The following is a 12,779-nucleotide window of genomic DNA, read 5'->3' on the forward strand; positions in this document are numbered from 1 at the left end:
ATTTTGCCATTTCCTTCAAAGCAGCCTGAACTTCTTCTTTCATCACCATAGGCTCTTGCTCATATGTTGTTTCATGAAATTCTTCTGTAAGGAATTTTGGTGATAGGTCACCAGGCTGGCGTCATGGGAACATATCCCATGCAGTGGTGCAGACCATGTGATGAGTTTAATGTTTTACTGTCAACGTGTTGTAATTTTTAATGATTTTTAACTAGGGACTTCACATTTGAATTTTTCAAACTATATAGCTGATCCTGCTAAAGAATTTTGAGAATTCATAATCTCAACTGATTTTTGAAGTATTAGAGTAAATATAAACATTTTTGCCTTAACTCTTACATATCATTTGTTGTTGTTAGGTGCTGTTGAGTCAAGTACAACTCATAGTGACCCCATGAACCCTGTCCTATCCTGTGCCATCATCATACTTCCTGACACATTAGAGCCCGTTGTGAGAGTGACCATGTTAATCCACCTGGTTGAGGGTCTTCCTCTTCTTCTCTGGCCCTCCACCCTGTCAAGCACTGTGTCCCTCTCCAAGGAATAGCCCCTCCTAGCAACATGCTTGTAGAGTAGTAAAGCATGTGAGATGAAACCTCATTATCCTTGGCTCCAAAGAGCACTCTGGCTTCACCGTCTCCAAGGCATATTTGTTCTTTTGACATTCCATGAGACATTCATTGCTCTTCTCCCACACCACAGCTCAAAGAAGTCAATTCTTCTGTCATCCCTATTCACAGTTCAGCTCTCAGATGCATAGCAAGTGACTGGAGAGACCATAAACTGAATGGTGCACCTTAGTCCTCAAACTGACATCACTATTCCTCAATAATTTGGAGAGGATGTTTATAATAAACATAATTTAGGATAAGAAAAAGCAAAAGAAAGTATTGTATTTAAATATTTTTTCCTTATTGTGTTCTCACTTCCTGATGTTCTACATTTCCTTCTTTTATAATTTCCATTCTGTTCAGAAAACTTTCTTTATCCATTCTTTTCAATTGAGCCAGAAGTAACATATTCTCTTAGTTTTCCTTTATCTGAAAATATCTTGCTTTCCCCTTAATACCAGAAGGATAATTTTTTTGGATATAGCAATCAGGGGACAGTTTTACATTTAACACTTGAAAAATCTTGTGTCACTTCCATAGGTGCTGATAATTCTCTGCCATTTGAATTGTTTATTCTCTGTGTGTAAAGTATGATTTCTCTCTTGATACTTTCAAGAATTTTTTTTTCCTTTTTGTCTTTAGTTGTCAGAAATTTAATTGTGTATGTTGGGGTATATTTCTTTGGGTTTATCCCATTTGGGGTTCACTCAGCTTATTGAATCTCTAAGTTTATGTCTTTGGCCATGAACAATCCAGCAGCAAACCTGGAAAGACTGGCTAGTCCTCAGCTGTTATATGCAGTGGCTTTCAACCGTGGGCAATATTGGTCCCCAGTGCCTACTTGATAATGTCTGGAGACATTCTTGGTTATCATAAGTGAGAAAGACACTACTGGTACCTGGTGGGTAGAGTCCAGGGATACTGCAAAGCACCTCCCAGTGCATAGGCAGTGCCCACACAAAGAATTAACCAGTACAAACATATCAAAATTGTTGAGATTGAGGAAGCCTGGGTAGTGTGATATAATCTGATACAGTTAATATCTGTGCGCCAATAGACAGTGATCAAAGGAATAGTGTCACTAGGTCACATGAGACTCAACGTTCTGGTCTTCCTCCTGCATTGCCCAGAATGACTTCAGAGCTTCCCGAGCAAAGGGCTGACATGTACACTCCCTCTCTTTATGTTTCAGGGCACACGCCAATTTAATCTCAAACTGCTGTTTCACCTTCAGTAACCATTTTCTGTGTACAAGCTCTTGGGATAAAACCTTAAAAATATGGAACGTCCAAACAGGGGAGTTTCGAAAGCATGGAGCCTGCGTGACTCTGATGCAAGGCCACCAGGGCTCCGTGAGCTCCTGTCATTTTGCCAGAGATGGTGAGGAATTAACACGTAGAAGAATTCTGAGGCCGTGGGGACGCTGGGGCTGAGTTTCTTGGATTCTGTCACATGCACTTTCCTTAGAACAGCACAGAGGGGTGATTCCAACAATACCACTAATGAGTGTAGATTCTTTTCCACGAGAACAAAAAAATGTCAAGAGGAACTTCCATTGGCAAGTGACAAGTGACAGAAGTTCAACTAGGGCATTTCAAACACTTTCAGGATCATCCATGGTAGACAGGTTTCGGTGGGCCTTCCAGAATTTAATACTTCTAAAACACTAGCCGCTGAAACCCTTAAGAAGAACAGTGGAATATTGATACAGAGATTAAAGATGAGCCCCTTGGGTTGGAAGGCACTCAAATATGATCTGCCTGTTAAAGTGGAGTCGACCTTCTTGACGTGCATGGGTCAAGGAAAGTTTTTAGAACCTTGATTTGCTGATATGGCAAGACTCAAAATGAGAAGAAATAGCTGTAAATGTCCATTAATAACAGGAATGTGTAACAGAAGTGTGGAATGTATGAATTCTGAATTCAGGAAAACTAGAAGACAAAATTAACTTGCAAAGTTCAATAATCTGGACATTAGCAGAAATAAACTACTATTGAGTATTTTCAATCAGACAGGATACTGAGAGTGATGAATTGAAGAGGAATGGTATCATATTAATTATAAAAGAGTATATGTCAAGATTGATACTGTCAGTGATAGGATAATATCTATATCCCTGCAGAAAGTCTAGTTAATGAAACGATTATTTAACTTCACACACCAAAAATGTAATTAAGGTGTTTACCAACTTCTATGGTCTGAAACTGAGCCAACATGCAATTAAGATGTATTGATAATGATCAGTGATTAGAATGCAAAAGTTGGAAACAGAGAAGATCAAATAGCTGGAAAATGTCACACATGATAGAACTTTTCAAGACAAACAACCTATTAATTACAAATACCATTGTTCAACATAAATGGTGACTGTACAATAGAGACTAACGAGATGGAATACACGAGTTAAATCATCCACATCTATGAAAAAGATGGTGAAGAAGTTCAGTATCATCAGTCACAGCAAGGTCAAGGCCTGACTTCAGAAGAGATAATCAGTTGCTCATATGCAAGGTCAAGTTGAAACTGAACAGCCCATGAGGGCCAATGTACAACCTTGAGTATCTTCCTTCTGAATTTAGAGCCATGATGCCTTGGACACTAAAGACTAAAGACCAGAGGAGTTGTAGATTACATCAAGGACATTATAAGGAAAGCGAAATAATGGAATGAAAGCTTAATATGATTTGTAAATTTCCACTCAAATTTTTTAACAGGCAGCATAATATCAAGGTAGGCAGAGCGCTACACTTAGGCCATTCCATACATAACCAACAATAACAAGCAATAAAAAGAAAAAAAGATAGGAATTAGAAAGCATGGATGCCAGAAGACCCTCTGAAACTTGTTTGTGAACACAGAGTAGCTCCATTGAGTGGGAGTGAAACAGAGATTTCAGAGGAGCTTAAGAGGACAAAGCATTGTGACGAAATATGCAGAGACCTGGCATTCAAAAACCAAAAAGGAAGAACACATTCAGCATTTCTTGATCTGAAAGAACTGAAGAAAACAATTCAAGCTTTGAGTTGCAATATTCATAGATTCTATGTACAAAAGAGAAACTGAAGCACTGGCTGTTGAAGATGGAAGGCTTTAGAGGAGAAAAGCCTTCAGAATGGATTACACCTCAGTACAAAGAAAACGAAAATCCTCCCAACTGGACTGGATAAATGAAGAGTGAAGCTGTCAATATTTTAGTTTATGTGGGTCCACAATCAATATCTATGAATGTCAGGAAATCAAGTGACATATTGCATTGGGGAAATACGCTGCCAAAGACCTTTTTATTTATTTTTAAAAAGACTGTTTTAAAGTGTTAAAAGCAAACATGTCACTTTGAGAGCTAAAGGGTACCTTATTGTTGTTGTTGTTGTTGTTGTTAAGTGCCGTTGAGTCGCAGGTGACTCATAGCGCCCCTATGAAGGAGAGTCCTCAACGCTTGGGTGTCTGTCATCTCCTGTGCATGTGAAAGCTGGACAATTAATAAGCAGAAGCAATGCTCTCAAATTGTTCTGTCAAAGGGTACTAAATGGACTGTCAAAAGATTTAACAAATTCAGAGAAAGTACAGCAAGAATGTTCCTTACAGGTGACTTCATCTCATGTACCTTGAGCCTGTTACCAGGAAGGGCCAGCAGGATATTTGGTAAAGTACAGTTTTTACTTGGTGTCACTGAACGCAGTATAACTCTGCGACCCAATGAGCAAAGACCCTGGCCTGTGCTGCGCCATCGTTATCATCTCTGACACACTCGAGTCCATTGCTACAGCCCGTGTCAATCCATCTCGTTGCGGGTCTTCCTTGCCTTCAGGGACCCTCCACATTTTCAAGCATGATGTCCCTCTTCAAGGAATAAATAAAGGAGAGGGTCAGCAAAAAAATGCTTTTCAGTGGGATGAAGTGACACAATGAACTTAAATGTAGCGACATTCTAACGATGGCATCGGACCAGGCAGTGTTTGATTCTGTTGGTCATAGAGTTGCTACAAGTTGCAATCAACTGGATGACACTTAACAATAACAACGTAAAGGAAAAGTCCAGGAGCAGGTCCGACTCTAGGCGTGGTTGGTTCAAGATACCTGGCCCCCACAGTCAGGAGCCCATTTCCTTCACTCTGTCTTTGAACTCACCTCTCCTTTGGCCCTTGTGGTTCAAGTCAACATGGTCCTGGAGGATGAAAGACACCCCTTTCAGATGGTGCCAGCACAATTGATGGGAAAGCAATCATTGGCAGAATGTGAGATCCATGCCCATGTCTGTTCTAATTGTGTAATGCGGGATAATGGGCTCTGATTGGCCAGGTCTGGATTTGCTGACCCTCACATCTTGATATTAGGGCTAATCTCTGCTGATTCGGAGGGACCAAGTGTAGAGGAGGGATGGTTCGCCATAGAAAACTTGGGAGTGCTGCCAGTGAGCAGGGGCTACGACAGGTTACTCCCATGGGTGGAAGCCCCAGTGCAAGAAGTGCCTGTGCCAGCACGCAGGAGCCAAGCGCCACCCCTCCCCTTCCCTGTGAGGAGTGGACTTGCTTTGCTATCTGAGCGGATGGCAGTTTCCTGGCCGGCATACACATGCAGGGCTAATACTGAGACATACCAGAGTGCTGATGCACAACCTCCCCTTATCCACAGCCTGTGCTAGCCTCAACCTTGTTACTGGGAACCCACGAGCTCCTCTCTTGGACTTTATTGGGTTTGCAGACACCTCACTGGTTAGGAGGCTTTTAAGTCACACCAGCAATGAGCGTCAGTGTCTTCAGTCCACTTTGGTTTTGACAGAGGAGCAAGCGCTGGCGAGAGAACATGTCCTCTTTTTTGTATTGCAGCCTCTTTCGTCGTGTCTGGAAGTTTCGACAAGAGTGTGGCTATTTGGGATGTAGGAGAAGGCTGCTGGAAGTTCTCCCTGAAGGTAGGAGTGGGGCTGATAAGGGCAGTGCTGGGTGCTAGGGATGCCCAGTACTCCACCTCTGCACTGAGATGCCCCCTAATGGGGCCAACACTTCTGCAGAGGACAGACACAAGAAACCAGCAAATCATTAGCAAGGATGAGTGGATTTATTTATCTTTCTCTTTCTCTGTTATTAGTTTGCTTACAAAGTTTGAGTAAGTTGTGTTTCACATTCTTCTTCACACAATCGAATACTATGCAGCACTCAGGAGCAACAATTTAAAAAATACTACATGGGAAAGGCTTGAGAGCATTATTCTGAGTGAACTAACTCAATCGCATAAGGGCAAATACTGTATAAGACCATTATTGTGAAAATAGAAGAATAATTAATAAAATGTATGGAAACTCAAGGTGGGGAGGGCTGAGTATGTGTAGGGGTGAAACCGCAGGGTTTCACAGTTTGGTGGGTGGAAAGAGAGGGGGAAGGAAATGGGAAGGGTTTGAGAGAAAAGACAGGGTAATGTTGGACAAGGCCTAATGGTGATTAATTTTATAAAACAAAGTGCATGAGAATGACTGTATGAAACATAACATGAATGAAAAATAGTGAATTTAAGTTTGTTTGAGCAAAACCCCCTAACCAACTTATCTACCTACCTACCGACCAACCAGCCATCAAAAAGCCCCTCTAGAGATCCCCCAAAACAATGAAATAGAGCAACCCTAGGGCGTTGTGTTAGAAGCAGAGTCCAGTGGGCTTCTCAGGGAAGGTGGCATTTGTGCCAAGAGCTGGGTGGCAGGGAAGAACTGGAGGGGTGAGGATCTTAGGGGAGATAATTTCACACAAACGGAACACCAAATGCTAAGACCCAAGTTCAGGAAAATATTCAAGAAGAGCAGAAATTAGCAGAAGGACAAGTGCACTAATGAGGAATGCACAGACAGCTGTCTAATACAAAATGGGGGGATATCACCAGGATGGTTTGGGGGGTAGAATTAGAGAAGACCCAACTCAGAGTGACCTTATAATTGTTGTTAGGTGCTGTCAAGTGAGAACCAACTCATACTGACTCTCCAGCGGATTTTCCAAAGCTATAAACACACAGAAGGAGATCACCCATCTTTCTCCAGAGGAGCAGCTGGTGGATTAGAACAACATGCCTTTGGGTTTGCAGGGCAGCTTCTGACCACTCGGCCAATAGAGCTCCCTGGCCCTAGGTTAGGAGATGAACTATCTAACATGGCCAGGATCCAGAGGGCTAAGTCAGCGACCCTTACCGTGTTTCTACATATTCCTGGGTCTTACCATCTTCTCTTGGTCGTCTCTGGCTTTGAATTCTTACAGTCAGGACTCTGGATCTCTATCTCTTCTGGCCCAAATGTTGGTGTTATACAGTGTAGGCCTCTGGGCCCCAGACGGTCTAAGCTATCTTTCCCTAGAGTTTAGGGAGGCAAAGCTCCCCTTTTCAAGGGAGCTCTGATGGCCTAGTGGCAAGATGCTGTGCTGCAATCCCGAAGGTGGCAGTTTGAATCCACCAGATGCTTCACTGGAGAAGGAGGGGCAATCTCCTCCTATGCCAATAGGATCTGATTCGACAGTACACAAGAAGAAGAAGAAGAAGAAAGTTCTTTGCAAAGCAAGCATCCAAAAAGGAGCGTTAGACCCCTCTGTGTTTAGCATCTGTACCTTATCAGGGGTCTTGATTTCCTTTTTTCTCTTCTCTCCATTCTTTTGCCTTCAACGTCCTTTCCTTAACCAGAGTAACTCAAGCTCCTCTCCTGCCCCCTTTCCTTCCGCTGTGCCACACTGACCCACCTTTCACCTCTTTCCACCAACAGAATGATCAAGATGCGGCTGCAGAGCCCTGAGACCACCAACTCTCATGCTTGCTCTTAAACAGAGTGTTCCCTCTGCACCAGCTCAGGATAGAACCTTTTCTTCATTATGCTAAACCTCTAGTACTGTTTTTTAAACAAACAAACAAACAAACAACGCTTATTATCATGAGACAGGCATGGAGTCTTAAGCCTGTTTATACTTTGTATTCCACCCCGAATAGCATTGATGGAACGAGGGGAAACAGTTGCTCTTACTTAAGTGTAAGAACCAATAGTTTTCTGACTTTGGTTGGGTTTTCTTTTGTTATAGTTACAAAGGCCTTTGTTATTCTAGGTCCCTGTTCACATTTTCTTTTTCTCCAGGGCCATAATGATTGGGTGATGGATGTTGCCATTAGCAACAACAAGAAATGGGTTTTGTCTGCTTCAAAGGTAAAAGTGGCAATGAGGTTTTGTTTTTTAACTTTTAGAAAATGTGATTTAAAAAAAAAAAAAAGAAAATGTGATTTCAATGTTAAAAATGATACTAACACTATCATGAGACAACAGGGAACTCTGGTGGCCTAGTGATAAGAAGCTGTGCTGCAATCACTAAGCACATGGGTAGAATCCACCAGCTGCACTGAGGGAGAAAGATGGGCAGTCTTTTCCCATGCAGTTAACTGCCTCTGAAAACCCACTTTGAGTTGGTTCTGACTTGATGATACACAAAACCAAAGTTCAACAGTTAATCTACCTGCAAAGTAGACTGCTGACACTGGTGATTACAACACACTTCAAGTGCAACTGAGATAGGCTCGCTCTGCATGATCTAACAATGGATGATCCATTATTGTGAATTGCAAATCACAGTTAACAACATCGTTGAGGGTGAGGTGGACAGGACAGCAGCGGCCAAAGGTGAATGAGATATGCCCACTGACCTTAAAAGCAAAGATCATTTTCCCCTCAGTTCCTATTCTGGGTACTCCTGTGTAGGTTTAGTCCTTTTCACTCAAATTTCCACACCCAACACTAACTGTGGGACTCTGTGCATCCTGGAAAGGGTTTGTGGTACCTGGGACTTCGAGTGCTGGAGCTGGGAGGACCTCAGACAAAATGGGACATTTGGCCACCTTGACTTTACCTCTCTGGAGGTAGACCTTTCACACATTCTCAACCTGTATGCAATGCGCCTGCTTGGGATGCCCCTGAGAACGACGACTGATTCCCTGTTTAATTTGTTTTAGGATAAGACTATGAGACTATGGAACATTGAAAAAATGGACCAAATTCCTATGATAGTCGACTACAGAAAGGCCCGGAGCTTAACGGTGTCACAGGTTGGTATTGGATAAAGTGAAGCCCAAAGAAGGCTTTTGTTAGTTCACTCAGGTGAATTCAGCCTTGGAGTACACATCCTCCCTTCTTCCCCGACTGGAGATAAAAAACTCTGAACAGACCCAAGTATTCGCCAGGTTGTTGTGAGATGCTGCTGAGTCAACTACCTCTTACAGTGGCCCTGTGGACAGTGGATTGGAACCACAGCCTGTCCTGTGCCATCCTCCCCATCCCTGATATACCCCAGCCCATCGATACAATCCCTGTGTTGACCTCTTTCGTGAGGGTCGTCCACTCTTTCATGACCCTCCACCTTTCTCCGGCATGAGGCCCTTTGCCAAAGCCTGCCCCTCCTGTCAGCATTACAAAGTATAAGCTTCATCATCTTTGTCACGAAGGAACACCCTGGTTGCACTTTCTCTGAGTCATACTTGTTGATTCTTTCCACAATCCGTGGAAGAGTTTAAATTCCAACGGGAGGCAAATAACGACACAAGAGAACTAAGTAGTAAATCAAATGATGTTAAGTAAGTTGGAGAAAGAGAAAGCAGGAATGGCTAATGGGAGTTTTCGGGGTAGCAACATTTCAAGGGGACTCTTACATGTAAAGACTTGAAGAAAATGAGGGGTGAGATCTTCCAGCAGAGGGAACAACCAGTGCGAGACCCTGAGGCAGGAGCCAGCCTGGTTTATCCCAGGCACAGCCAGACTGACAGAATTGAAGAGGCAGAGTGGGACATAAGCAATCTGAGGGACCACTAGTGGGAGGGAGACATGGGCAGGCCTACAGAACACAAGCTGCACAGGGAGCCCAGGCTGCACAGGGAGCCCAGGCTGCACAGGGAGCCCAGGCTGCACACAGAGCCCAGGCGGGCACAAGGAGCCCAGGCTGCACACGGAGCCCAGGCGGGCACACGGAGCCCAAGTGGGTACACGGAGACCAGGCAGGGCTGCCCTCCTATGCTCCAGCAGCACACATCCCCGGAAGACATCAGTATCTCATTTCTCATGAACAGGGCTCAGGTACCTGCCTTTTCTTGGGGAAGAGCATGGTGGCCGTGGACACATCTGCATCACCAGGCTCAGCCAGAGTTGGCCACAGTCGTTATTTTGATATTACTCCCCTGGGCAGTGGGGCCGGTTGGTGGCCAGCACCTCTAAGAGGCTGAGGAGGCCCTACTTGGGCTTTTGAGTCCTTGGAATCACCTGGGTTTGTCTTCTCTCAGAAGGCCTGGCTGAGAGGAGACAGGAATTTCTTCCTAGTGCTGTAGGGCAAGGAGGTGAGGAGCAGGTGGTACCTCATCTTTGTGGCTGTCGAGGCTTTTTTATGTTGGTCCTTAGACTCTGGAAGGGGACTCATTACGGAGATCTCATAGGAGGGCCTTAGACTTAACCACAAGGAGGCATCTGGGCCAACTGCCCATTGTCCTGGTGTGCAACCCTGGGAACTAGAACAAGACATAAGATCTGATTTCTTTTTTGAAAAAGAAAGGAAGAAAAGATCCCCCCTGAAGCTGTAGCAAAGCTGACCCACTGCATTTGACTTGCTCCGAATCAATATCAGAAACCTCAGTGGGCAGACATACCAGAAGGCCAGCCCCAGGTGAAGTTTGCCTGCCCCCACCCTGCAGACCTCAAGCTATTGGGACCACAGGATGCTGTATAGGCAGCTCTCAGGCCTGGTAGCTGTACTGATCCAGGAGCAAGGCCTGAGCGCCCTTTTTGGGCAAGCGTGGCAAAATCTGGAGGATTGGGAGGCCAAAGCAGGGGGCACTGCTTTGCAGGATTTCTTTAGGGGGACTGTGCTGGAGGAGGAACCCGAGAAACCTCTGCTCATGGCATCAAAGTCCCCATCCTTTGGGGCTGCGTACTTGCTTGTGGGAAACAGATGTGAAGAGTGAGCTGTTCCATGTAGGACCATGTTCTCTCTGGCCGTGGCCAGAAACAGGCTATCTATCAGGGACAAACTCAGCATGTGCCCTGTTCAGTTTAGAAATCCTACCCATTTACTTCTCATGGCTCTGTAAAAGCCAGGTGTCCCAGGGGTATCAGGGAGTCACCACAGCCCCTCAGCCTCACAATTGCTCTCTGTACATGACAGTAGATGGGCTGGACACCTACCTTCTGTCTTGGCCTATTTCTGTACCGAGTATCTCCATGGCAGGGGACATGAGGCCACTCAGGTGATACCTAGCAGTCTCTGCGTAGACTTTGAGGGGGAGAAGGAAGGGAAGGGACATTATGTCATTCTCTCTGTGTGACCTGAAGTTGTTGGACTGGAGCCATCAGACACGTGAGGCAACTCTCCCCTTGGCCTAGCCTCACGTGGTTGGCGCGGCCCCAAAGGGGTGAGGGAGGGCTAGCTGCATGCCTTGGGTTCCTCTGATCAGCACTTCTTTTCTGCCCTTTAAAAATATTTCCCATCAGTGTCAAGAATGCAACAGGCTTTTCTCCATCTACGAAAGTGACTCCTCTACTGAAGCGTTCACCAAATGTGGCTTCTGTAGGGTGGATTCAAGTCCCTTGTCAGCTGAGGCCATGCCACTGTTATCAGAAAAGAAGGAGTCTGAGGCAAACAAAGGCTGCATAAAGGAGGACAGTTAATGGCCCCAGGCCCTCTGAGTGACAAGCAGGGGTCACCTGTCACATGGATTTTGGGGATCTGCAAGGGTCCCTTCTCTGGACCACTGTCCAGTCGCGTGACCTCGGCCTATTAGATGGGGACAGGGGTCCCTCTCTGCTGGGCTCTTGCCATATCGTTGTCTTCCTTGTTCTATAGTATCCTCGAAGAAGTGAGCACTTTGTTAATTTTCATATAGAATAAATCTATATTTCTTTGGAAAACAAGTGTGCCTGTGAATTCCAAAAGCATCTTTGCAGTTTCAAAGCTGTATGTCCCAGTATCCACCTGGTCTTCTATTTGTTCTATTTGGAGCACATTATGGACTCCATACTCCTTTGGGTGCCTGGAGTTACCCATTTTTTTTTTAATTATTTTTGTGTGCGTGTACCGTCAAATCAGATCTGACTGGTACAGGAGGAGATTGTCCCTCCTTCCCCGGCAGAGCATCTGGTGGATTCGAACCGTGCGCCTCTGGGATTGTAGTTGCAGCTCCTTGCCACCAGGCCACCAGAGCTCCCCTGGAGTGACCCATTAAGGCTGCCTTTGGGCCCTGGCACCAGCAGCCCCTGAGGAAACATTTGTCCACTGACCATAAGAATGTACGCTAGGTGGGTGAGGCTGTGCTGTGGCAAGACTTCTGTGCGTACCTCTGTGAATAAAGGTACAGATCACCGTATGCCCAGAGCTGAGAAAGGCAGATGGTGGGAGGTTCTGCCCATGACGTTTTCTGCCTCAGATTCCTCGGTTTCCAGAATACCCACGTGCAGTCCTCTTGAAGCTTTACATGGCATATCACCAATTCTTTAGGCGAAGGGAAGTTTCCAGTGAGTCAAACACTCTCCTCACCCCCATTGCATTATTTTTTAATTGTGATTTGAGTAAGTTTACAAGGCATATTATTTTTCATGCATTTATGAACACTTTGTTACATAACATTAATCACAATACAGTCCACTCATTATCTTTCCCTTTGTCCACTTTAATATGTTTATTATAAATTTATTTTTTTACTCTTTCTTCCTCCCTCCCTGGTAACCAACCATTGTATTTGTCCTTTTGAGACTGAATGATTTCATTCAGCATAATGTCTGCCAGACTCATCCATGTCATGCAGTGTTTGGCAAATTCTTCATTTTTCAAACTTGCTTTGTGTGAATGTACTGTAGTCTCTATCTATTCATTTGCTGCTGAGGACTTAGGGTGTTTCCATTTCTTTGTTATTGTGAATAACACTACAATAAACGTGAGTGGTATGTTATCAGTTCCTGTCAAAGCTCTTATTTCTTTAGGATATATACCTAGTAATGGAATAGCTGGATCAAATGTGATTTCCATTTTCAGCTTTTTAAGGAAATGTAAAACTACTTTCCATAGTGGTCGCACCATTTTACATCCCCTAAGAAATCTGGAGAACGACCACTTGGCCAACTGACTGGAAGAGATCGATATTTGTTCCTATCCCAAAGAAAGGTGACCCAACAGAGTATGGAAACTA

At 44.5% G+C, this 12,779-nt stretch overlaps 1 protein-coding gene across 1 annotated transcript in view; it reads left to right on the top strand.

Annotated features, from left to right (window-relative positions):
• WDR88 (WD repeat domain 88) overlaps positions 1-12,779 on the top strand; it is a 50,757-nt gene that overhangs the window by 32,605 nt on the left and 5,373 nt on the right. The window contains exons 7-11 of the mRNA XM_006887874.1: positions 1,804-1,991; positions 5,438-5,520; positions 7,705-7,773; positions 8,571-8,663; positions 11,089-11,232. Coding sequence (XP_006887936.1) covers positions 1,804-1,991; positions 5,438-5,520; positions 7,705-7,773; positions 8,571-8,663; positions 11,089-11,232 — 577 coding nt within the window. The remainder of the gene's footprint in view (positions 1-1,803; positions 1,992-5,437; positions 5,521-7,704; positions 7,774-8,570; positions 8,664-11,088; positions 11,233-12,779) is intronic.

This window comes from Elephantulus edwardii, unplaced genomic scaffold (assembly GCF_000299155.1).
Source record: "Elephantulus edwardii isolate Elephantulus edwardi_28Jun2011 unplaced genomic scaffold, EleEdw1.0 scaffold00062, whole genome shotgun sequence".
NCBI classification, from domain to species: domain Eukaryota; kingdom Metazoa; phylum Chordata; class Mammalia; order Macroscelidea; family Macroscelididae; genus Elephantulus; species Elephantulus edwardii.